This window comes from Oncorhynchus nerka, linkage group LG25 (genome assembly GCF_034236695.1).
Source record: "Oncorhynchus nerka isolate Pitt River linkage group LG25, Oner_Uvic_2.0, whole genome shotgun sequence".
NCBI classification, from domain to species: domain Eukaryota; kingdom Metazoa; phylum Chordata; class Actinopteri; order Salmoniformes; family Salmonidae; genus Oncorhynchus; species Oncorhynchus nerka.
The window spans coordinates 36201325-36227534 of NC_088420.1; the positions used below are offsets into that span (position 1 = coordinate 36201325).

Here is a 26210-nt window from a genome sequence, read left to right on the forward strand (position 1 = left end):
GAAGTATAATAACAAGCATTTCATACGTGTCAAAGGCTTTTATTGACAACTACATGAAGTTGATGCAAAGAGTCAATATTTGCAGTGTTGACCCTTCTTTTTCAAGCCCTCTGCAATCCGCCCTGGCATGCTGTCAATTAACTTCTGGGCCACATCCTCAATGGGATTAAGGTCTGGGGAGTTTCCTGGCCATGGACCCAAAATATCGATGTTTTGTCCCCCGAGCCACTTAGTTATCACTTTTGCCTTATGGCAAGGTGCTCCATCATGCTGGAAAAGGCATTGATCATCACCAAACTCTTCCTGGATGTTTGGGAGAAGTTGCTCTTGGAAGATGTGTTGGTACCATTCTTTATTCATGGCTGTGTTCTTAGGCAAAATTGTGAGTTAGCCCACTCCCTTGTCTGAGAAGCAACCCCACACATGGTCTCAGGATGCTTTACTGTTGGCATGACACAGGACTGATGGTAGCGCTCACCTTGTCTTCTCCGGACAAGCTTTTTTCCCCAAACAAAGGGGGTTCATCAAAGAAAAGTCCTCAGCAGTCCAATCCCTGTACCTTTTGCAGAATATCAGTCTGTCCCTGATGTTTTTCCTGGAGAGAAGTGGCTTCTTTGCTGCCCTTCTTGACCCCAGGCCATCCTCCAAAAGTCTTCGCCTCACTGTGCGTGCAGATGCACTCACACCTGCTTGCTGACATTCCTGAGCAAGCTCTGTACTGGTGGTGCCCCGATCCCGCAGCTGAATCAACTTCAGGAAACGGTCCTTGCGCTTGCTGGACTTTCTTGGGCGCCCTGAAGCCTTCTTCACAACAATTGAACCGCTCTCCTTGAAGTTCTTGATGATCCGATAAATGGTTGATTTAGGTGCAATCTTACTGGCAGCAGTATCCTTGCCAGTGAAGCGTTTTTTTTTTGCAAAGCAATGATGACGCCACGTGTTTCCTTGCAGGTAACCATGGTTGACAGAGGAAGAACAATTATTTCAACCACCACCACTGATGATTTAATGTCACTTTTATTCATACAAAAAAAACAATTATAGAAACCATTATAATTATAGAAAGAAAAGTCTCACACTTGAAAGGGGTTCTAGTATTGCTTCAAATAGCATTAGCTGAGGAAGTGGTATGTTGGAGATAAAAAATAAAAAAGTAACCTGGGTGTTTTTTCACACAAACACTCGTCCTGTCCTGCTCAGGTTCCACACATTGAGCTGTAAAACTAAACAGATGTCTCACACACTCCCTACATGGGGCTAAAATACTACAAACAAACATAAATAACAGCACATTAATTTGGCATTTTTACAAAACACAGTTTTAAGAGTCCATCCAGTGTCCGCTTTTCTATTCTGGGTTCTGAAAATGAAAACAACAACAACAATAACAGAAGGAGAACTTTCTGTGGCCGGAGAGAGAGGAGCAGACAGGAGAGAGGGAATGGAAACTGTGTGGGTTCTGTTTGTCCCTGCATCAGGCTTCCCAAGAAGAATGGTTGACTGTCCATGTGTAGCATGTTCCGTGTTTTGTGCCCATGTTAAGTCTCCTCTCTGTCTGTGTGTTGAGTGGAGATGCTGATGCGAGTACTACAGCAGGCAGACAAAGCAGTCTGTAGTCTATAGGGGATTCTCTTCTCTGCAAAGTCTGTCTGTTGGTGAGAGAAGCTGACGTGGTTAAGTTTCCTTGGTCACTGCCTGTGGTGAGTGCTGTAGCAGACAGACAAAGAGGTCTGTAGTACTGTTGGTATTTAGTAGGCAGACAAAATTGTCTATAGTCTTTCTCAACAGGGTCGGAAAAATCAGAATCAGGAAGTGAATTCCACCTCAGATGACATGTGCCATAGACTCTGCACAAACACACAAACATACCTCTATGTACACAGTTGCCCTCTCCTTCGCTCTCAAACATCCCCCCCCCCCCCATGGGCCCCTAAGTGGTACGTTCCTCCCCATTAGCCTCCTGCTTGGTCCTCCTAAGATTGCTCTTCATCTTCACAAACTCAGGGGTGTTCTCCTGCTCCTCCTCATCCTTCTGCTGGTCCAACTCCAGCTAAACACAGACAGAGAAGTATGTTAGGTTAAATATTAGTACAAGTACATTTTAGCTTGTAAACTCAACAAAAAAAAGAAACTTCCCTTGTTCAGGACCCTATCTTTCAAAATTCTTCAGAGTAAAGGCATTAAACAGTTTCCCATGCTTGTTCAATGAACCATAAACAATTAATGAACATGCACCTGTGGAACGGTCGTTAAGACACGAACAGCTTACAGACGGTAGACAAATAAGGTCATAGTTATGAAAACTTAGGACACTAAAGAGGCCTTTCTACTGACTCTGAAAAACACAAAAAAAGATGCCCAGGGTCCCTGCTCATCTGTGTGAACGTGCCTTAGGCATGCTGCAAGAAGGCATAAGGACTGCAGATGTGGCCAGGTCAATAAATTGCTATGTCCATACTGTGAGACGCCTAAGACAAGCTACAGGGAGACAGGACGGACATGATTGTCCTCGCAGTGGCAGACCACGTGTAACACCTACACAGGATCGACAGGTACAAGATGGCAACAACAACTGCTCAAGTTACACCAGGAATGTACAATCGCTCCATCAGTGCTCAGACTGTCCGCAATAGGCTGAGAGAGGCTGGACTGAGGGATTGTAGGCCTGTTGTAAGGCAGGTCTTCACCAGACATCACCAGCAACAACGTCGCCTATAGGCACAAACCCACCGTCGCTGGACCAGACAGGACTGGAAAAAGTGCTCTTCACTGACAAGTTGCGGTTTTGTCTCACCAGGGGTAATGGTCGGATTCGCGTTTATCGTCGAAGGAATGAGAGTTACAGAGGCCTGTACTCTGGAGCGGGATCGATTTTTGCTGAGTTTGTGTGTGTGTGTGTGTGTGAGCTACCAGTATTGTATCAGGGTGATCTGTGTGTGAGACTTGGGCTGTGGTGGTCATACCATTTTGTCAGACGGTGTTTGTCAAGCAAATAACTGCCAATCTCACGGTAATTAACAAATACATTTAGCATCGCCTAGCTTCCATGCATAGCCTACAAGCCACTGATGCAACCTTTGGAACATTTTGGTAGATTTTTAAAAAGTCAAATAAATCCATGTAATATAGCATACACAATAAATCCATTATTTATTTTAGATAGGTCTAAAGAAACATGATATGAAGAAAAATGTAGTCTATTTCAGAAGAACAGAATAGCATACTCTGAGTTGTCCTTATGTTAGGCCCTGATCTGGCTATTGCATATGGCTATGGGCTACACTAGTTCATTTGGCAGACAATATTTGCTTAGATTTCTGTGGCATTCTTTTATGTCATTTTATAGTATTGATGGGTTCTGACTCCTAAACTTGAAACATTTTTAAATATCAGGTATCCTATGGAAATGAGGAGTGCTATAGTCTGGTTTCTACACCAGAAGTTAATGGTTATCTGTAGGAGGAATGTATATGGTGGAGGCAATTATGCTTGGAATGTATTGAGTAATGGAAAGGCAATCACATGGTTGCAGTCACTGATAAAGGTGGAGAGATGTGGATTAGTGAGGAATGGGGGCCAGGGTCAGGTCACATTAAAGGAGAAGGAACAGTTTATTGTCTGCATCACTTAAATTCCTACCTAGCAATAAAGATGTAATGTTTAGAGGGAAGGAGGATACTTCACCCAAATTGGGGTATATATATATACAGTGCCTTGCGAAAGTATTCGGCCCCCTTGAACTTTGCGACCTTTTGCCACATTTCAGGCTTCAAACATAAAGATATAAAACTGTATTTTTTGTGAAGAATCAACAACAAGTGGGACACAATCATGAAGTGGAACGACATTTATTGGATATTTCAAACTTTTTTAACAAATCAAAAACTGAAAAATTGGGCGTGCAAAATTATTCAGCCCCTTTACTTTCAGTGCAGCAAACTCTCCAGAAGTTCAGTGAGGATCTCTGAATGATCCAATGTTGACCTAAATGACTAATGATGATAAATACAATCCACCTGTGTGTAATCAAGTCTCCGTATAAATGCACCTGCACTGTGATAGTCTCAGAGGTCCGTTAAAAGCGCAGAGAGCATCATGAAGAACAAGGAACACACACCAGGCAGGTCCAAGATACTGTTGTGAAGAAGTTTAAAGCCGGATTTGGATACAAAAAGATTTCCCAAGCTTTAAACATCCCAAGGAGCACTGTGGAAGCGATAATATTGAAATGGAAGGAGTATCAGCCCACTGCAAATCTACCAAGACCTGGCCGTCCCTCTAAACTTTCAGCTCATACAAGGAGAAGACTGATCAGAGATGCAGCCAAGAGGCCCATGATCACTCTGGATGAACTGCAGAGATCTACAGCTGAGGTGGGAGACTCTGTCCATAGGACAACAATCAGTCGTATATTGCACAAATCTGGCCTTTATGGAAGAGTGGCAAGACGAAAGCCATTTCTTAAAGATATCCATAAAAAGTGTTGTTTAAAGTTTGCCACAAGCCACCTGGGAGACACACCAAACATGTGGAAGAAGGTGCTCTGGTCAGATGAAACTTTTTGGCAACAATGCAAAACGTTATGTTTGGCGTAAAAGCAACACAGCTCATCACCCTGAACACACCATCCCCACTGTCAAACATGGTGGCGGCAGCATCATGGTTTGGGCCTGATTTTCTTCAGCAGGGACAGGGAAGATGGTTAAAATTGAGGGGAAGATGGATGGAGCCAAATACAGGACCATTCTGGAAGAAAACCTGATGGAGTCTGCAAAAGACCTGAGACTGGGACGGAGATTTGTCTTCCAACAAGACAATGATCCAAAACATAAAGCAAAATCTACAATGGAATGGTTCAAAAATAAACATATCCAGGTGTTAGAATGGCCAAGTCAAAGTCCAGACCTGAATCCAATCGAGAGTCTGTGGAAAGAACTGAAAACTGTTGTTCACAAATGCTCTCCATCCAACCTCGCTGAGCTCGAGCTGTTTTGCAAGAAGGAATGGGAAAAAATTTCAGTCTCTCAATGTGTGCAAAACTGAGAGACATACCCCAAGCGACTTACAGCTGTAATCGCAGCAAAAGGTGGCGCTACAAAATATTAACTTAAGGGGGCTGAATAATTTTGCACGCCCAATTTTTCAGTTTTTGATTTATTAAAACCTCTTTTAAGTCGACCCTCTACCTTTTCGAACATTCTGTTAAAAATCGCGCAACATTTCAGCGCCCTGCTACTCATGCCAGGAATATAGTATATGCATATGATTAGTATGTGTGGATAGAAAACACTCAGACGTTTATAAAACTGGTTAAATCACGGCTGTGACTATAACAGAACGTGCGTTTCATCGAAAAGTGCAGGAAAATCTGATCACTGAAAATTGAAAAATATATCCATGCGCCACTTCAACCTATTGATAAAGGTGAACCACATTTAATGGGGCCGAGGTTGCAATACCTACAGCTTCCACACGATGTCAACAGTCTTGTCATTTGCCTACTATTTGTTTCTTGGTCAAACAGACACAAGGCAGCGCAGTTCTTCCGGTCTCCGACCGGATATTTTGGTTGAGATTTACCCGGACATTATTTCCAGACGTACAGCTATAGAATATACATCGCCTCGTGATCAATTTGATCGCTTATTAACTTTTACTAATACCTAAAGTTGCATTACAAAAGTATTTCGAAGTGTTTTGTGAAAGTTTATCGTCGACTTTTTTAATTTTAAAAATGACGTTACGTTATAAAACGCAATTTTTTTCCTTGATCACACAGTCTTCATAGATCGATATCTAGGCTATATATGGACCGATTTAATCGAAAAAAAGACCCAATAGGAGTGCCAACAAAGAAGATGGTCAAAGGTAATGAATGTTTTATATTTTATTTGTGCGTTTTGTGTAGCACCGACAATGCTAATTATTTTGTTTACGTCCCCTGCGGGTCTTTTGGGGTGTTACATGCTATCAGATAATAGCTTCTCATGCTTTCGCCGAAAAGCATTTTAAAAATCTGACTTGTTGCCTGGATTCACAACGAGTGTAGCTTTAATTCACTACCCTGCATGTGTATTTTAATTTTAATGAACGTTTGAGTTTTAACTAGTACTATTAGCATTTAGCGTAGCGCATTTGCATTTCCAGATGTCTAGATGGGACGCCTGCGTGTCAGGTAGGAGCAAGAGGTTAAAAAAGTTTGAAATATCCAATAAATGTCGTTCCACTTCATGATTGTGTCCCACTTGTTGTTGATTCTTCACAAAAAAATACAGTTTTATATCTTTATGTTTGAAGCCTGAAATGTGGCAAAAGGTCGCAAAGTTCAAGGGGGCCGAATACTTTCGCAAGGCACTATATATATATATATATATATATATATATATATATATAATATATACACACACACACACACACACACACACACACACACTTGTGTGGAGGAAACATGTCTTTCAGCTGTTTGACCCATTGAGTAAATAAACTTGGTTTGAGCTTTACTAATCATTGGTGAGTTTTTACTCTATTTAGAAACAAACAGTATCAAGAATACATTTGAACATAGCTGAAAAAAATAGAAAGGATATTGTCTCCAAACGATTTGATGGAGTGCATACATTCGGCTACTCTGTGTTGAGCAGTTAACAAAGAAACAAGTCCTGCTATATGCTTCATTTAGAGTTATTAATGTAACTTTAGATGCGATACAAATGTTGGGCTATATGTTTTGATTTGTACAAGGCTGCATGATGCAACTAATGAAGGCATGAGCTCTGCTTAGTTTTTTTTTGCGCAGGCTGCACACACTTCATCAGTCTCTCATTCACAATTTGACAAGTACTTGGTAATGCCTCAAATTTCCCGGCGGCATCCCCTTTGCGTGGCCGTAATGCCCCCTAAAGAAGTCCATGCCTTCTGTGGCCAGTGGCTGTTGTGCTCTTAGGCTGAATATAATACTTATAAATCCCTTGTCCCGTCTGTGTGCTCCCAAGCACCTCTCACATGGCTCACCCAGCAAAAACAGGAATTTAGACATTTTTGCAATAAATATAAATATTTCATTTTTTTATTGTAAGTATTCAGACCCTTTACTCAGTACTTTGTTAAAGCACCTTTGGCAGCGATTACAGCCTCGAGTCTTCTTGGGAATGACTCTACAAGCTTGGCACACCTATAATTTGAGGAGTTTCTCCCATTCTTCTGTGCAGATCCTCTTGAGCTCTGTCAGGTTGGATGGGGAGCGTCGCTGCACACCTATTTTCAGGTCTCTCTAGAGATGTTCACAATCAGGTTCAAGTCCGGGCTCTGGCTGGGCCACTGGTTCCGAAGCCAGTCCTTTATTGACTTGGCTGTGTGTTTAGGGTCGTTGTCTTGATGGAAGGTGAACCGTCGCCCCAGTCTGAGGTCCTGAGCGCTTTGGAGCAGGTTTTCATCAAGAATATCTCTGTACTTTGCTCCGTTCATCTTTCCCTCGATCCTGACTAGTCTTCTAGTCCCTGCTGCTGAAAATCATCCCTACAGCATGATGCTGCCACCACCATGCTTCAATGTAGGGATGGTGCCAGCTTTCCTGAAGCCTTGACGCTTGGCATTCAGGCCAAAGAGTTCAATCTTGGTTTCTTAAGACCAGAGAATCTTGTTTCTCATGGTCAGAGTCCTTTAGGTGCCTTTTGGTAAACTCCAAGTGGGCTGTCATGTGCCTTTTACTGAGGAGTGGCTCCCATCAGGCCACTCTACCGGGCAGCCAGCTCTAGGAAGAGTCTTGGGGGTTCCAAACGTCTTCCATTTAAGAATGATTGAGGCTACTGTGTACAGGGATCTTGATCGAGGAGGGGATTGAATGCATCTTCTGTAACCACTTAGCTAGTAGGTTAGCAAACCAACTGGATACCTGCAGCCCTGAGCTGGATAGGATTTATTTGACATCTTATATTTCTTATAGTTATACTTCATTTCTAATTATAAGCAGTGGCGTATCATGCACCCCCAACCTCCCCAAAAATACAATCATATATATTTAAACGGTATTGAAAATCATACCCTCGGTATTTCAAAATACCCCGGTATACATTATATTGCCCAAGCCTAATAGGAATAGATTCTACAAGTGTCTGGAACTCTTATTGGAGGGATTCAACACCATTCAACACCATTCTGTATCAGGCGCGGCTCCAGAAAATCTCCCATAAGTGTACAATTAGGTCGAGATCTGGAGACAGACGACCCGACCCAGGTTCATGGTTTACATCGTTTTCATGCTCAACAAACCATTTAGTGACCACTGGTGCCCTGTGGATGTGGGCAGTGTCATACTATGGGGGCATAGCCATGACAGCCAAAATAATGGCCTGCCCAGTATTTTTATACATTACCCTAAGCCTGATGGGATTTTAATTGCTTAAAGGTACAGTGCAGGCAAATGTGATTTCGATGTGTTTTATATATATTCCCATACCACGAGGTTGGAATAATACTGTGAAAATTATGATAACGCCCTTTCAGTGTAAGAGCCGCTTGAAAAGACCACCTGAAATTTTTGCCTGTTTTGCTGGGGTGGAGTTTTTGCCTGCCTGGTGATGTCACCAGTTAGTTAGACCAATAAGATAATTCCAAACCTCTTCCAATAATAGCTAGTTTTCCCTTTCCCACTCAGACCACTCCCAGACAGTCCTAACAAAAATCTTGCTTGAGAAATTGATCTTTGCTAAGAACCTGTTATTTTCAATTAAAATGGTTATATAATATATATATATAAATAATATATATATATAAATCACAGTATATTTGTTACCCAGATAAAAACGGCTGCATTGGTCCTTTATTTAACTCAGGAATCACCTGTGTGGAATAACCTGCTTTCAGTATACGTTGTATCCCTCTTTTACTAACTGTTGGCAGTTACCTGTAGGTTTACAGTGTTGGGTGTGTGTAAGTATCACAGTGTGTGTGTGCGGAGGCATGTGTGTGTGAATGTGTTTACCTGTTCTAGTTTCTGTTGTCTCTTCATTAATTCTATCTCCAGGTCGCTCCTTTTGGTGTGGGCCTCCTGCTCCTCCCTCTGGGCCTTGAGAACCTGCTCTCTCTTCCTCAGCTCCAGAACCTTCTGGAGCTCTGGCTTGTTCTGGGGAGCTAGGCCCCTAGGAGAAACAACCAATCGCAGGAGCTGTTAGTACAAACATCCTCTTTCATAATATAACTCCCTTTCTTTTACTCCAAATTCTGAGAAGTGACTTGAGCAGTCCCCTTACTGATAGACATGACATTGATGAAACAGGCGTTTCCATTTTGTTGTGACTTGAGCAGTCCCCTTACTGATAGACATGACATTGATGAAACAGGCGTTTACATTTTGTTGTTACGCACCTGTGTCGAGTTGGGGGTTTTATGATTTCAAAATGTCTCTGCCTACGGCCATGACATAAACACAGACCCCAGCCACCCCTGTAGTCAGCTAGTTATCGAATAAGTAACTGCAGCATAATAGTGTGTTTGTGTTACAGTTAGAACATAGGTAGTTAGGGAACAGTAAGAGACTCTGAGGGGGATGGTGTAGCTGGTTAAGAGCGTTGGGCCAGTAACCGAACAGTCGCTGGTTCGAATCCCTGAGCCGGCGAATAGTAATAATCGTCCGTTCTATCCTTGAGCAAGGCAGTTAACCCCCAACAAGAGCTGCTCCCTGGGCTCTGATGACGTGGAAGTTGATTAAGGCAGCTCCACGCACCGCTCTGATTCAAAGAAGTTGAATGCATTCAGTTGTGGAACTGACTAGGTATCCCCCTTACATAACGTTCCTTACCATCCCTGGCTCTCATCATCACCACTATGACTAATCCACTTTAAACCAAATTTTTAAAAATCCTCTCAAGTTCCCCCTCACATCCTTTCTTCCCTTCCTTCATACTCCAGAGCTCTGTGTTCATGTCCATAATGCACATGGTTCTGTGCAGCGTGCTAACAGGCCGGACACAGTGATGTACAGCTGTCAACAGTACACACTGTGTTCATACATGCACACGCACACGGCAACAAGGCTTTGAGCATCTGTCCATTCAGAGTGAGAGGAAAAAGACACCCTTTGAGCCTCAGCACTGATGGTGTGAATCGAAGCCACACACAGTCATGCATGCAAACACACACGCATAACCAGTGTGAATTGCAGCCACGGTCCATTCTGTACCTTACATTTTCCCAAGTGGCAACTCAAGGTATTACAAAACCATTCAGCCAAAAATATTTTTCTCAATTCACCGAGATCCATCCATTTATTCTACCCACCCACTCAAGTGCAGAACTGTTCACTGGAAACGTACGTTTTAGATTGTAAAAAAGATGGTTGTGATTGTACTGCTATAATAATATTGGGTCAGTAGGAACCTTTTACATGCAGTAAGTACAGGTTGATATGTAATAATTCTGAGACAGTAGAAGGAACTAAAGGTTTTATATAATAACTCATATTAAAAGTTTCATGCATTAAGGTTTACATGGCAGTACTGTTATGCATCTCCCACAGGCGTATCCCCAATACACTGTCATAGCATAGCAACACGCTGCATTAGAACGCAGTCACACACTTCTAACAGATTCAGGATCAGCTGACTCAACCCTCAACCAATAGATGGAAATCAACACAATCAAACGGTAGGCAAGGATAAACCTTTGAACCTCTGTGTGCAGAGTTGAACGCCAGGGTTATATACTGTTCATGTCAACCTCATGAATGGCTTGATCTCATCCATCCACGGTATGAGCCAGGATGTATTTCTACCACAACACAGTGATCTGCCCTGGGTGAGTCAGTCAAAAGGAAGATAAACTGGTGTTGTATGAATAGAAACGTTACCGTTGCCCTCTCGATTAAGACGAGGATCAGGGTATAGACAGCTGGGAAATAAAATGTAGTAGAAACAGGAGGAGGAAGAGAAGTGTGTGTTGCCCCAGTGTTGTTCCCAGTCCTTACATCTTCTGGTTCATCATGAGTTCTCGATGGAGGTCTTGGTGGTTTCTGGAGCCCTTGACTGGGTTCAACAGCTTCTTGGGTTTGATCATCTCCTCACAGTCCCCCTCCAGATAGTCCGGCTCAGCCATCACACTCCTGCCCCGAGACAGAGACAGACCTGGGTCCACACACCGATCTGACGAGGAGAGAAGACGGGATTCAATATGTTATTAGTCATTTATTATACATCTCAATTCATGGATTCATTTACACACTGTAATGGTCAACTATACCAGCTCTATTTCATGCAAACATGTCAAAATCAGGCTTCAGCTCTGGATGCTATCGAGACATCCATCTATTTAATGCACCGAGACATTACGACCCTCACTACTGAGAGGTTGGAGTTACATAATCATTCCATTCCACTAGAGGAATGTTCTATTCTCCAGAATGAGGCAAACATCTGCATAGAGAATCTCACAGGCAGGGCTGGTTCCAAGCATAAGTGACATAAGCTGTCACCTTATTGCAGAATACCTACCGGGCACATAGGGTACATGCCAAGGGGCCCTGACCCCCAGGGGGACCCCATTGATTTTGATATGTTATGCTAATAATATACCTGCATGAGAATGACTAAGTGATTAGAAAATGTGTAGAATTACAGAAAATATGCTTTAAAACAAATTCTTCACTCCTGTCAAAAGGGGGGCCACTAAAATATTGTGCCACAAGGTGAGGGGCCCACCAACCAAATCTCGCTTCGGTCCCCCAAAAGGCTAGAGCTGGCGCTGCTCACAGGTCTCACAGATACTGCTGGCAACAACAAGCCTATATCCATCAAAATATCACTTTTATATGGACATACTACATTTAAAATGTCATCCAGAGATGCAATTACTTGATTACAGACATACAATACAGTCCCTAAGATGATCAGCTATCAACTCAAATAGGGAGTAGTCCCATTACCTATTCTAAATTTCTCACAAACTGATTTGAATATCCAAATAGAAGGTTACACATTTCCATTAGTCCTACATGGATTTGATCATCTATATAGATCAGAGTACAATTTCCTGCAGCCACCAAATTAATGTAAAATGTATGGATAATATATAGCATGTTTATTTAAGACCATTTCTCCCTGGAGACAATTCCATATTATCATCCCAAATCTTCTTATTGTACTTTGCATGAAAACCATATGAAGAGTTATCACGACACAGACAGTCTGCATAACAATAACAAAGCTCACACTGCATATGCAAAAATCCCACCCATTGTCCTTTCATTATAAAAAGTTACACTTTAACCGGTAACACATTCAAGCATAATAAAGACTGGTTAAAATGCGTAAAATTATCTAGACATTGGGAAATCTAACAAACGTTCTCCAATTTACTCTGCAGTAGGTAAGAGAAGACTGGTATTCTTCACATAGTAGCCATCTCAACTGTTGATTTAAAGTCAGAATAAGCTAACAACAGACTTCCCACTTAAATAGCTCAATTTGAACACTAGACAGGGGAGGAGAGATTCACTACTGCTGTGTTCCCTGTGCGTGCAGCTGTCCTACTGAGGTTAGAGCAAAGCGGCTGTTTGGAATGAACTATGATGAAATGTGATATTACCTGTACACGGCGTCCCCTCACACACACACAGTTCATATTTTATCTATTGACCTGAAAATAACTTTAATGACAAATGCAGGGTAGGCTACAGGGCCCAAAACATGTCACCCGAGACATAGGCATGCTAGGCTACAGGGCCCAAAACATGTCACCCGAGACATAGGCATGCTAGGCTACAGGGCCCAAAACATGTCACCCGAGACATAGGAAGGCTAGGCTACAGGGCCCAAAACATGTCACCCGAGACATAGGCATGCTAGGCTACAGGGCCCAAAACATGTCACCCGAGACATAGGCATGCTAGGCTACAGGGCCCAAAAACATGTCACCCGAGACATAGGCATGCTAGGCTACAGGGCCCAAAACATGTCACCCGAGACATAAGCATGCTAGGCTACAGGGCCCAAAACATGTCACCCGAGACATAGGCATGCTAGGCTACAGGGCCCAAAACATGTCACCCGAGACATAGGCATGCTAGGCTACAGGGCCCAAAACATGTCACCCGAGACATAGGCATGCTAGGCTACAGGGCCCAAAACATGTCACCCGAGACATAGGCATGCTAGGCTACAGGGCCCAAAACATGTCACCCGAGACATAGGCATGCTAGTCTACAGGGCCCAAAACATGTCACCCGAGGCATAGGCATGCTAGGCTACAGGGCACAAAACATGTCATCTGAGACACAGGCATGCTAGGCTACATACCATTTTTTTAACTTAATTGGAAACTTTATTAAGTGCATTTCTAATCTGCGTGTAGACCTATGTGTTGAAGAAACAACAACGCTGGGAAACGGCGAGCATGGAGCTGTAATACAGTACGGACAGGTTCTCAATTTACTGTTGACAGTTAGAATAGTAGAATACACAAAGTGTGATTTAGAACTGTGGTTGTGCATCAGTAGTTTCTTGTTATGTCAGTCACTGACACAGTCACTCAAGTAGCAATGTCAGCTAACAATTTTTAGATTGGTAAGTTAGTCTAACGGCCAGCTATCTAAACTTATTGATTATGATCGTCATTCTCACTCACTAGGGGGCGGTTGGTGAGAGGGCCACTGAGGAGAGCTGTAATGTTTACATCTCAACATTAGAGGTCACCGCTGCCTCACATCCCAGAGATGAACAAAGAGCCAGTTGCATAACAAAGAGGTGGATAATAAGAAAAACATCTCTCTCACGTTTTGACTGATCTTTTTCTCCGGCGAGGGCCAGATGTAGATCTCATTATGGGAGACAGAAAACCGCCATTGTGTTTTACACCCTGTGGGGGTAAAAATGTTTGGTAGTCATAAATCAAACATTACCCCTATGTATTTCACATGAAGGCAATACGCAGTGTGTGTCTGTGTTCAAGTTTTAGGTCACATGCACAAGTACAGTGAAATGCTTAACTTGCAAGCCCCAACCAAAAGTGTAGTATTCAATATCAAAAAAGTACAACAAATAAAAAGTAAAAAACACGAGAAATAAGAGAGGAAGCTATATATACACACATGGTCAGTGCCAGTACCAAATGTACAATGTGCAGGAATACAGGAGTATTGGGGTAGATATGTACATGTAGGCAGGGATTAGGAGAAAGTGACTGATAGCATGATGAATAATAATAATCGTAAACAGTATGGCAGCAGCATAAGTGGTGGGTGGGCATGTGCGAGAGTGTGTCTATGTTAGTGTGAGTGTGTGGGTGTGAGTGCGCAAGAGTGTCAGTGTAGGCGTGATAGGCGGATATACAATACATGTAAACAGGGCACACTGTGTGTGTGTGTGTGTGTTTGTCTGTATATGCGTGTTGCTGCTGAGTATATCAAAAGCAATACCCTTTAGTGTGAGCAGCGGGGGGGGGGGGGGGGTAGTGGAGCAACCAGGCTGGGGGTATTGAGAAAGCATCCGTTCGCTTAACACATCTGGTGCCACTTCCTCTCTGCCCCAGGGGAAGAGTAAGTGACATTGGGAGTTGAAAGGGCCCAGGCTAGTCCCAGACGGGCTGTATCTCATATTCTAAAATGGCTTCCCCACCTCATCTCCTTTTCTTCATGATCAATTATCTGGCATGACCTGACTGATGAAAACATAGTGCTGGAAATCTACCTGTGTTTTTAGAGAGGACACAAGGGAAGGAAGCCATTTTAGAGTGTGGAGACATGTCCTCTCCCTTCTTGTCTGGGACAGACCGCTAAGTACAAACTTTCAAGTTGTGAAAATTCAGTGCAACTTCCAGTGCGCTTTTTATTGTGACCACTGAGGCTATACTCGCTTTAAGTTACTGTTTTAACAGTGGCCAAGGAGGCTACTGTTGCTATTTGATCATAATATAGGCCTACCAGAGTGGCCCTACCATGAAAATCAATGGAGAAAATGCATCACATAACACATGGAAATAGCTGTTCTATCATTCAGCCTACAGTAGCAGCCAATGTGTGATGCTCAATGTGTAGGCCTGCATTCCATGAGAGTTTAGAAGAAAAAAATGCAGGGCTTGACATTAACCTGTTTATCCACTTGTCCTTCTGACAAGGAGGTGACTGAACATGTTTCATGCAAGAAACCACAAAATAAATTACATTTTAACTCCCATACTATTATTACAGCGAATCAGGCAAATTATGCTACCCTCTATTGGCTACTTAGCTTATTCTAGACTGTCTCAAAATACAACACTGCCCCTTTTAAGACAAAAACAAACAAAAAAATCTTTACCTGACTCGCTTTTCAAATATGTCTGGAAATGTACACGTTCTGGGCACTTGTAGGAAGCAATTGCTAACTTCTATAACTGGGCTAATAATGCACTAACTAGCAAAGGATATGAACAAAATGTACCTACGTGGCTACATGCAGCTCTCACTTTGATCTTAAAACAAGTGCATCTACTCACAACTGCTCATGCTGTAAACACAGTTCAGTTCAAAGTAAATTGCACAGACCCATATATGGCAATGGTCTATTTGCATATAGTTCTAATGCAGCTCTGATTGGATATGCTGCACCGGTCTGGGTAGAGTATGGGTATGGCCTGAGTCGTCCCCGTCAATGAAATAGAATCCTACAGATGAGTTCTGCCTACAACAAAATCTCTAACATAGTTTGTTTTGTTTCGGTATGTTGCATTGAAAGTGGCTAATATTGCGCTGATTCGATCACAATTGCCACAGTAAAAGGTAAATGTTGATTGTGTTAACATGGAAAACTTCAGAAAGTTGAGTGAAGTTCAATATCATGCTTCTTTGCGTGGCAGTCCTGGGGAGCTGCACGACAGTCTTGGGCGTGCAGGGCACGGGTGTGACATGCTGCCACAAGACTTTCTCACTACAATACTATCACAGAGAGCAAAAGACAGAAAGAGAGAGAGAGAGAAAAACACACATGCCCTCCCATATTATACTGTGGGACATACAGCATCTGTCAACACCATGACCGAAATATGATTTTAGGCTGAAAGAAATAAACAGCTTTCAGCAGTGTGAGCGTGTGTGTGGAGGACTTTTTAGAAGTGCACTTCCTGCTATTCCAGGCATCCCCATTAAAGCAGCTCTTTCATGTTTATAGGTGTAGGAACCAGATGGCAAGTGTGTGATTCTCCAGTCAGACCTGACAACCTCATTACATAGGAACTAATACTCTACAAAAACACTGCTACGTGGTCAGATGACAGACATGCACAGAGAGAAGAGGAATTAAACCTTGGTACTGGTTCTTGTTTACTCTTTTCATGTAGAACCCTCCCACAACCTCTACGTTATGCTGTGTGTAAGGGACACTGGGAAACCAGGGGGAGGGAGAGAGGGGTAAAAGGTCAAAATTAACAGAGATAGAGACATTGAGAGAAAGAGAGCGGAACTAGCCCATTCATTACAATCAGAGGCTGTCAACATCTCAAAGCAATACTAGTGAGTGAACTAATGGGTGAGTACTTTCTCAAGGGTGTTCACTTGTGTGTGCATTTATAAGGAGTAAGAGAGAGGAAGGGATGGAGTGACTGAGCATGTATAAAGTAGGTGTGTGTGTGTGTGTGTGTGTGTGTGTGTGTGTGTGTGTGTGTGAGAGAGAGTCACTGAGTCTACACTAGCAGGCTGCATTAGAGTTAATTGAATGACAGTCTTGGCACTGCACAGGGCTACTGCATCAGAACAAATTGTCCTTCACTGGGACTGCATGAACTAACAGCTAAACTCACACGCACACATCCACTTCCTGTTGTTGGCCTTGTGTCTATGATGGTGAGAGTGATGACTGGTCTCCATGGTGATGGAGGAAAAAAATGACAATTGAGAAGAAGTTGAGATGATTCAGACCAAAAGACTCAAAGAATGAGGGGTGGGGACACTTGCTTTGTGCGAGGTCATAGGTTGAAAGAAAGTAAGAGCTTATAAAACCCTTCCTCTTCGTCCATGTGGTGCCGATGTCCTCATTAGAGAGACCAGCTGGCGGCCTGCTTTACCATATGACCCCCCCCCCACAACACACACACTTAGTCATGAAGAAATCCCTGATTAAAAAAGAGATATACAGCCTTCTAACTGACAGAGGCAGATGGAGGGATGAGGAGGTGTTGGAGAAAGAGTTATATGTGGACCAGTGATATTTAGCAGTGCAGATGTTGTTTCTTACCCAACACATCCACCTAGAATGAGTTTCGGGGGGCTGCGGTCTGGTTTGCATTTCCTGTCCTAGAGCGAGAATAGCAGAGAATTCTAGGGTCTCAGCCCTGAATGATTGCTGGGAAACACCCCTCCCCAGTTTCAAAGTAGGGTGGGGGCCTATACACAATCAAATGTTTCTCAGGATACACACCCACAGAGCAGCGTGAGTCATGACAGCGGGAGTCATGTGAGTCATGATCTGTGTCAGAGTCAGAGCCCTCTAACATTAGAAATATTGAAACAGTAAAACACCCAAAATGGAACGTTTGTGAACTCTATTCAGCCCGGATGTCATTCCACAGGGAATAGTGAAAAAGTACAACACACATCCTATCAGTGTCAGCCTAATGCTGAGAGATTATTACAGCTACCAGCCAGAAGACACAACAACAACAATCATGTCTACGGCACAGAGAATGTCTGTATTCTCAAACACACAGTTCTTGTCACCTGCAGCACGTGCAAACTGGTGTTTCCTGGGAAGAAAACTGCAGCAACAGGATTTCCCAACCAAGACCTAAGCACTTAACTCACTACATGGTACACACACACGGGCAGTGTACAGCACATGATAGTAATACTTGCTCATAAAATGTATTCAATATAAGCCTACTCATAAGAGGGCTGAATCAGTTACGAGCGTATTGAGTTAGGATAGATAGCTTTGTACAGAAACCAATCTGCAGAGAGATGTTCTCTCCCTCTCTGTGCCACACCCAGACCTCTTCCTGTGTGGCAATCTGCACACTGTACAGAGAGATGGCTCCACTTTCTGTGTACTCTTTCACAATTTCCTGTTGATAGGAGTGTTGTCTCATACTAAGTAACTAACTAACCAACTTAACTAACGAACTAACTAACTCACCAATCCCAGTTCTACATTAAAACCAAATGTCTCTCTGAAGCCTCGGAAGACAAACCGTCTGTTCTTAGTTCAACTCAGATTTTCTGAGGCACCGAGTGTGGTATTTAGCCACGAGCAGTAGCCTGTCTAAGTTGGACACAAAATAGACAGTGAGGAAAAAAAGTATTTGATCCCCTGCTGATTTTGTACGTTTTACCAATTTTAATGGTAGGTTTATTTGAACAGTGAGACAGAATAACAAAAAAATCCAGAAAAACACATGTCAAAAATGTTATAAATTGATTTGCATTTTAATGAGGGAAATAAGTATTTTATACAGGTAACGAGCTGAGATTAGGAGCACACTCAGGGAGTGCTCCTAATCTCAGTTTGATACCTGTATAAAAGACACCTGTCCACAGAAGCAATCAATCAAATTCCAAACTCTCCAACATGGCCAAGCTCTCCAAGGATGTCAGGGTCAAGATTGTAGACCTACGCAAGGCTGGAATGGGCTACAAGACCATCGCCAAGCAGCTTGGTGAAAAGGTGACAACAGTTGGTGCGATTAATCACAAATGGAAGAAACACAAAAGAACTGTCAATCTCCCTCAGCCTGGGGCTCCATGCAAGATCTCACCTCGTGGAGTTGCAATGATAATGAGAACGGTGATGAATCAGCCCAGAACTACACAGGAGGATCAAGGCAGCTGGGACCATAGTCACCAAGAAAACAATTGGTAACACACTACGCCATGAAGGACTGAAATCCTGCAGTGCCCGCAAGGTCCCCCTGCTCAAGAAAGCACATATACAGTGGGGCAAAAAAGTATTTAGTCAGCCACCAATTGTGCAAGTTCTCCCACTTAAAAAGATGAGGCCTGTAATTTATCGTAAGAAAAAAGAAAAAAAAAATCCAGAAAAACCACATTGTAGGATTTTTTATTAATTTTATTAATAAGTATTTGGTCACCTACAAACAAGCAAGATTTCTGGCTCTCACAGACCTGTAACTTCTACTTTAAGAGGCTCCTCTGTCCTCCACTCGTTACCTGTATTAATGGCACCTGTTTGAACTTGTTATCAGTATAAAAGACACCTGTCCACAACCTCAAACAGTCACACTCCAAACTCCACTATGGCCAAGACCAAAGAGCTGTCAAAGGACACCAGAAACAAAATTGTAGACCTGCACCAGACTGGGAAGACAATCTGCAATAGGTAAGCAGCTTGGTTTGAAGAAATCAACTGTGGGAGCAATTATTAGGAAATGGAAGACATACAAGACCACTGATCTGGGGCTCCACACAAGATCTCACCCCATGGGGTCAAAATGATCACAAGAACGGTGAGCAAAAATCCCAGAACCACACGGGGAGACCTAGTGAATGACCTGCAGAGAGCTGGGACCAAAGTAACAAAGCCTACCATCAGTAACATACTACGCCGCCAGGGACTCAAATCCTGCAGTGCCAGACGTGTCCCCCTGCTTAAGCCAGTACATGTCCAGGCCCGTCTGAAGTTTGCTAGAGAGCATTTGGATGATCCAGGAGAAGATTGGGAGAATGTCATATGGTCAGATGAAACCAAAATATAACTTTTTGGTAAAAACTCAACTCGTCGTGTTTGGAGGACAAAGAATGCTGAGTTGCATCCAAAGAACACCATACCTACTGTGAAACATGGGGGTGGAAACATCATGCTTGGGCGCTGTTTTTCTGCAAAGGGACCAGGACGACTGGTCTTATACTTATTTTCCACCATAATTTGCAAATAAATTCATTAAAAATCCTACAATGTTGATTTTCTGGATTTTTTCTCATTTTGTCTGTCATAGTTGAAGTGTACCTATGATGAAAATTACAGGCCTCTCATCTTTAAGTGGGAGAACTTGCACAATTGGTGGCTGACTAAATACTTTTTTGCCCCACTGTACATGCCCATCTGAAGTTTGCCAATGAACATCTGAATGATTCAGAGGACAACTGGGTGAAAGTGTTGTGGTCAGATGAGAGCAAAATGGAGCTCTTTGGCATCAACTCAAATCGCCGTGTTTGGAGGAGGAGGAATGCTGCCAATGACCCCAAGAACACCATCCCCACCGTCAAACATGGAGGTGGAAACATTATGCTTTGGGGGTGTTTTTCTGCTAAGGGGACAGGACAACTTCACCGCATCAAAGGGACGATGGACGGGGCCCATGTACCGTCAAATCTTGGGTGAGAACCTCCTTCCCTCAGCCAGGGCATTGAAAATGGGTCGTGGATGGGTATTCCAGCATGACAATGACCCAAAACACACGGCCAAGGCTACAAAGGAGTGGCTCAAGAAGAAGCACATTAAGGACCTGGAGTGGCCTAGCCAGTCTCCAGACCTTAATCCCATATAAATCTGTGCAAACGTCAGCCTCGAAACCTTAATGACTTGGAGAAGATCTGCAAAGAGGAGTGGGACAAAATCCCTCCTGAGATGTGTGCAAACCTGGTGGCCAACTACAAGAAACATCTGACCTCTGATTTCCAACAAGGGTTTTGCCACCAAGTACTAAGTCATGTTTTGCAGAGGGGTCAAATACTTATTTCCCTCATTAAAATGCAAATCAATTTATAACATTTTTGACATGCGTTTTCCTGGATTTTTTGTTGTTGTTATTCTGTCTCACTGTTCAAATAAACCTACCATTAAAATGATAGACTGATCATTTCTTTGTCAGTGGGCAAACGTACAAAATCAGCAGGGGATCAAATACTCTTTTCCCCTCACTGCAAACTGGGATGTCATGTTCCTGCCTCTTTATTAAGAGTTGTCTTTAAAGCAGATGCTTGTGTTATCACTCACTCACCCACACACGTTGTGACAGGCAGGGTGATAGACAGATTATGGAGTGAATGGAGCTCATTGAAAAGGCAGAGACATCAGTTTGAGTCACACCATAGGAATGTGATGAACCTACAGAACTATTCTAATACTGGAGCATGACCGTAGCCACACACCTCCGAACAGAGGACGGTAGAGGAGTGAGATACAGATGGCTGGGTGACCAAACACCTGTCCTCCAGACAAGTGAAAATCTAAGCAGATATATACACACACACCTGGACACCTGCCCCACAAAATAAAGTGATGGGGTTGGGGTAGAGAGGCAGTTTGGGGAGACAACTGTCCCGCTCTCCTGTCCCCCTGACACAATGGCTGCTCTATGAGCCAGATATACACACTCACAGTTGGCACCAACACATGCTAACATAGGAATGCTCAAGGTATATCTGACCAACCATATATCTTCACTGTATTTCAGACACCACTGCCAGGAGGAAGGACTTTACTACAAGTCACACAAACACAGTTAGAACAGACAGTCAGACACTCGCATCGCTCTTATTGGCTGAGGCCAGTGGTGAGCTAAGACGGTAGGGTGGATTAGGTGTCTTATTTACATACTGCTGGATATTTTTTATTTTTTTGTACTGTTACCGTTAGCAACACGACAGACTACCGTTACAGATAAAGACAGACGGACAGACAGACGTACCACACTGGCAATAAACACACACAGAACACGGTAATGACACACACACATTAATTGAACACATGGGTCACCAAACAACCAGGTGACCCAAAAACACTAATAGTTATCATACATAGTCTGTTCTCTGTTGTGTTATGTTGTCTAAATTGCAGCACAAATTAGGAGCTGTAACATAGCAACACACAATACACAGACAAAAAATGTTTTCCCTATCCTTTTGTCAACAAGCTATTTATCAATTATGGCACTGGAACTCTTCCCCATTATAATAAGTATGGACAGTTAGTTGGCCTACTCTGACTGACCTCAAAGACTACAGTAATGTACCTCCATTCTGAACAGAGACTGTCTGTGTTACTAATAAGACAGGATCATGTCGGGATTCAGCCAGGAGGTTTTAATCCAATTCATGTAGCTCAGACTCCGCATCTCCTGTATACTTTAACCCAACAAGCACTCTTACTGTAGGGAGGGGTGCTTTTAGTCTTGTGTGTGTGTGTAAAATCAATTTGTGAAATACAGAGTGGCCTGTTCAGTAATGGTACTTTATTCTGATTGAGGCTCCTGGCACAATGAAGGGAAATCAATGCCGAGCCATAGAGAAGCTGTGTGTTTGTTCCTTGCCATAAAACATTTTCAGAGAGGTAGTGTATTAATATGTAACATTAAAAACCTGTTTGTGATTAAAGGGATACTTCGGGATTTTGGCAGACGCCCTTTATCTACTTCCCCAGAGTCAGATAAACTCATGGATACCATTTTTATGTCTCTGTGTGCAGTTTGAAGGAAGTTGCTGACTAGCGCAATTGCTAACTAACATTAGCACAATGACTGGAAGTCAATGGGTATCAATGGTATAGGTGATTAGGGAAGGGGAGAGACCATGCCCCCTCAAACCTCAATACCGGAGCTGTGCAGCAATAATGTGTATCGGTGCCAGCTTCAAATTAGTGGATTCAGCCATTTCGACTGACAGGTGTATAAAATTGAGCACAGCCATGCAATCTCCATAGACAAACATTGGCAGTAGAATGGCATTACTGAAGAGCTCAGTGATTTTCAACGTGGCACCGACATAGGAGGCCACTTTTCAACAAGTCAGTTCATCAAATTTCTGCCCTGCTAGAGCTGCCTCAGTCAACTCTAAGTGCTGTTATTGTGAAGTGGAAACGTCTAGGAGAAACAACGGCTCAGCCGCGAAGTGGTAGGCCCACACAAGCTCACAGAACCGGACCGCCGAGTGCTGAAGCGCGTAAAAATCATCTGCCGTTGGTTGCAGCACTCACTACAGAGTTCCAAACTGCCTCCAGAAGCAATGTCAGCACATTGCTTCTGGGGGAGCTTCATGAAATGGGTTTCCATGGACGAGCAGCCACACACAAGCCTAAGATCAACATGCGTAATGCCAAGCACCGGCTGGAGTGGTGTAAAGCTCGCCGGCATTGGACTCCTGAGCAGTGGAAACGCGTTCTCTGGAGAGAAGAATCACGCTTCATCCTCTGGCAGTCCGACAGACAAATCTGGGTTGGCAGATGCCAGGAGAACACTACCTTCCCAAATGCATAGTGCCAACTGTAAAGTTTGGTGGAGGAGGAATAATGGTCTGGTACTGTTTTTCATGGTTCAGGCTAGGCCCCTTAGTTCCAGTGAAGGGAAATCTTAACGCTACTGCAAACAATGACATTCTAGACGATCCTGTGCTTCCAACTTTGTGGCAACAGTTTGGGGAAGGCCCTTTCCTGTTTCAGCATGACAATGACAATGCCCCCGTGCACAAAGCGAGGGCCATACATAAATGGTTTGTCGAGATCGATGTAGAAGAACTTGACTGGCCTGCACAGAGCCCTGACATCAACCCCATCAACACCTTTGGGATGAATTGGAACGCCGACTGCGAGCCAGGCCTAAATCGCCCAACATCAGTGCCCGACCTCTTGTGGCTGAATGGAAGCAAGCCTCCGCAGCAATGTTCTACCATCTAGTGGAAAGCTTTCCCAGAAAAGTGGAGGCTGTTATAGCAGCAAAGGGGGACCAACTCCATTAATGCCCATGATTTTTGAATGAGATGTTCGTCAAGCACATGTCCACATACTGTACTTTTGTTCATGTAGTCTATTTCTCCCTCATTGCACAGACACCTTGCACATGCAGAGTTTATAGGTTTACAGTGTAGCCTGTGGTTTTTACAGTGTACGTTATTCATGTCAATTCATTGGTTTAAACTTCCTGTCTGTATATTCTGTGTAGCGTCTGTCAGTATATTACCCATATCCACAAAACGTCTCAGAGTAGGAGTGCTGATCTAGGGTCAGGTTCCTACCTGTACATATAATTGTATTCATTATGATCTAAAAGGAGAAACTAATCCTAGATCATCAGCACTCCTACTCAGAGAGTCTACACAAACACAGAGGAAGACATAGAGAAGCAACACGGTATACATTCCTCCTCATAAATACAAATCATATGGATTGTCCCGCTAACCACATTGACATCAATGCAATCGAAAATCACATCAAACAGAAGGACACGGGAAATGAAATAAGAGCGAGCGAGAGAGAGACATGGAGGTAAGTGTGCAGCATGGGCTGTATGTCTGGGGCTCAGGTCAGTCTGCTGACTAATGAACATGGATGTCCTACTCCTACTGCACAGAGACATTACACAATGACTGATGTATATAGAGGACCCTAAACACACACACATGTGCATTTTAGGAATGTATCAGATTACGTCCAAAAGGAAAAAGGCACCTGTAACTGCCCTACTGCCATAGTCCATTCACAATACCTGAGACAAGGACACACTCCATTTCAGCATACCTGAGAGCAACATTTCTTTGTGGGGTATTCCTGCATGCTGCAGTTGGTAATGTAGAGTATATCCTTGATAATCACTGGGGATGATGATATGGAGAACCCCCTACCAGTGTGTGTGTGTGTGTGTGTGTTGGGGGGGGGGGGCATGATGAACAGAGAAAGAGCAGGGCCAGGAGGTGGAGAGAGTGAGATAGAGAAAAGAGAGAAAGGGAAGGGCAGTTCAAAGATCAGAAAACATATGTAAAGCGTTCAGTAAATTCATTTCTAAATGACGACCACGTGTTGGGCCTTTCCCCTCATCCTCACTCACTCTCAACTCTGTGCAATTTACACATTCATATTCTGTATTTCTTATATACATGTACTGTAGCTCTCTTTCACTCAGCTCTCATCTCCTCTCTTCCACCACTCTCCGGTAGTTGATTACTGAAAGTGAAGTTCTGAGAAATTACTCAAGACAATGATTTCCTCTCTGACCCAATAACTTACACAAACTTTTGGCATTGCAAGCAAGATTTAGTTCTGAGTTCCGAATGCATGTATACTCCAACTACTATCTGTGGAATATAATACTTTACGGCCTTCAAGATGGAATCTCTCTCCTGTACCCACTGGGCTATGCTACAGATCTGTCTAGTACATCTAGGTTGAGTGTGGTTAAAGTTTGACAAAGGTAGCTAGCTATCAGTCATTAGAACCCTTGGCTATAACTGACCACAGGGACAAGTCTGATTGCATAAAATATCAAATGTCACAGACACAAGACATAGGGTACACACACACACACCAGAAGTGTTATGTCTCTCTTGGTTGACAGTGAAAGGTCAGTGTGTCAGAGAAGACTAGGGCCATGTGCTCCAGACCTGCAGAAGAGTGATTCATCTCTGCCTGTCTATGCTGTACACACGGATACAATCTCATACCCAATTGTTTACTCAGACCTCAGCTATCCAACTCAAAACTAACAAAAGGCAACTAAAATGATGTAGGTAGCCCACTTCAGTGACAATGTGTATAGCCTATAAACCAATCTGTATATTATGTCAAATAGTTAAATAAATCACTCACACACATTGATTCATACGATTTCAATAAGTCTAGGGCATCTTACTTTCTCCAACAGGTTCCATAAACGCATTGGTTAAAGTCCTGAAGTTGATAATGACTGGATTGATTGGAGGTAGACAGATGGGCGAAACAACGGTCTTATTCTGAATCTCTTCTGCTTCTTTCTTCACTGTCCCGTTAGCGAAACAATATGCGCTTTTAAAGCAACAATGACTCCCGAGTTTCTGTTTCGCAATATCTTCGTTTCTATAGCCTCAAATTGAACACTTCTTATCAGGGCGGCGTTGTTTCAAGAAAATCAAACAAATCTAGATGATTAAATGGGGCACTACACGCGGCCCGATGGATAGGCTATAGCCAAAGCACACACGCTGCTTTGTGTGTGCGCTCATGAAACAGACACAACTGAAACAGACAGACAAAACGAAAACATACACATACCTACCTAAAATCGATCCCGACGCTACTTCTCCAAGTCGACTAGTTAAATAATTAAACGGGCAAAGTGGTTTTGAGCCTCATCAGTGCTTCTCCAGATCACTTCTCCGTTTAGGTGTGTCTGCGAATCTGATTTTGTGCTTCTATGAAACTGTTCAACTGCCCTACATACACATTCGGCCCATAGAACATTTAAATTAATGCCGGATGGGCGGGCCAATATGATGTCATGCTCCTCCTCTCTTTCTCTTTCTGCCCCGAGCTCTTAAACGGGGTGTGGCAGGG

The 26210-nt window shown here is 43.2% G+C and overlaps 1 protein-coding gene across 4 annotated transcripts; it reads right to left on the bottom strand.

Moving 5' to 3' along the window:
• Positions 1-998: 998 nt before the first annotated feature.
• Positions 999-26108, bottom strand: LOC115109454 (protein FAM107B-like). 4 transcript variants are annotated; one of them, XM_029634359.2, is made up of 5 exons: positions 25933-26108; positions 13763-13845; positions 10961-11135; positions 8981-9137; positions 999-2050 (listed from the first exon to the last, which is right to left on the bottom strand). In XM_029634359.2, exons 3-5 carry the CDS (start codon positions 11086-11088, stop codon positions 1931-1933), a joined length of 405 nt encoding a protein of 134 aa, XP_029490219.1. In that variant the 5' UTR covers positions 11089-11135; positions 13763-13845; positions 25933-26108; the 3' UTR covers positions 999-1930. The 4 variants fall into 4 exon arrangements, with proteins under 4 accessions (XP_029490219.1, XP_029490218.1, XP_029490217.1 ...); XM_029634358.2 differs by lacking the exon at positions 13763-13845 and having other exon boundaries at positions 25929-26108; XM_029634357.2 differs by lacking the exon at positions 13763-13845 and having other exon boundaries at positions 25933-26106.
• Positions 26109-26210: the final 102 nt, after the last annotated feature.

Excerpts from the sequence above, each read along its gene's own strand:
- LOC115109454 (XM_029634356.2), bottom strand. Across the intron at positions 9,138-10,960 it reads CTCATGATGAACCAGAAGAT|GGGCCTAGCTCCCCAGAACA; the intron begins GTAAGGACTGGG and ends TGTTTCTCCTAG. Across the intron at positions 2,051-8,980 it reads GACAACAGAAACTAGAACAG|CTGGAGTTGGACCAGCAGAA; the intron begins GTAAACACATTC and ends GTCTGTGTTTAG.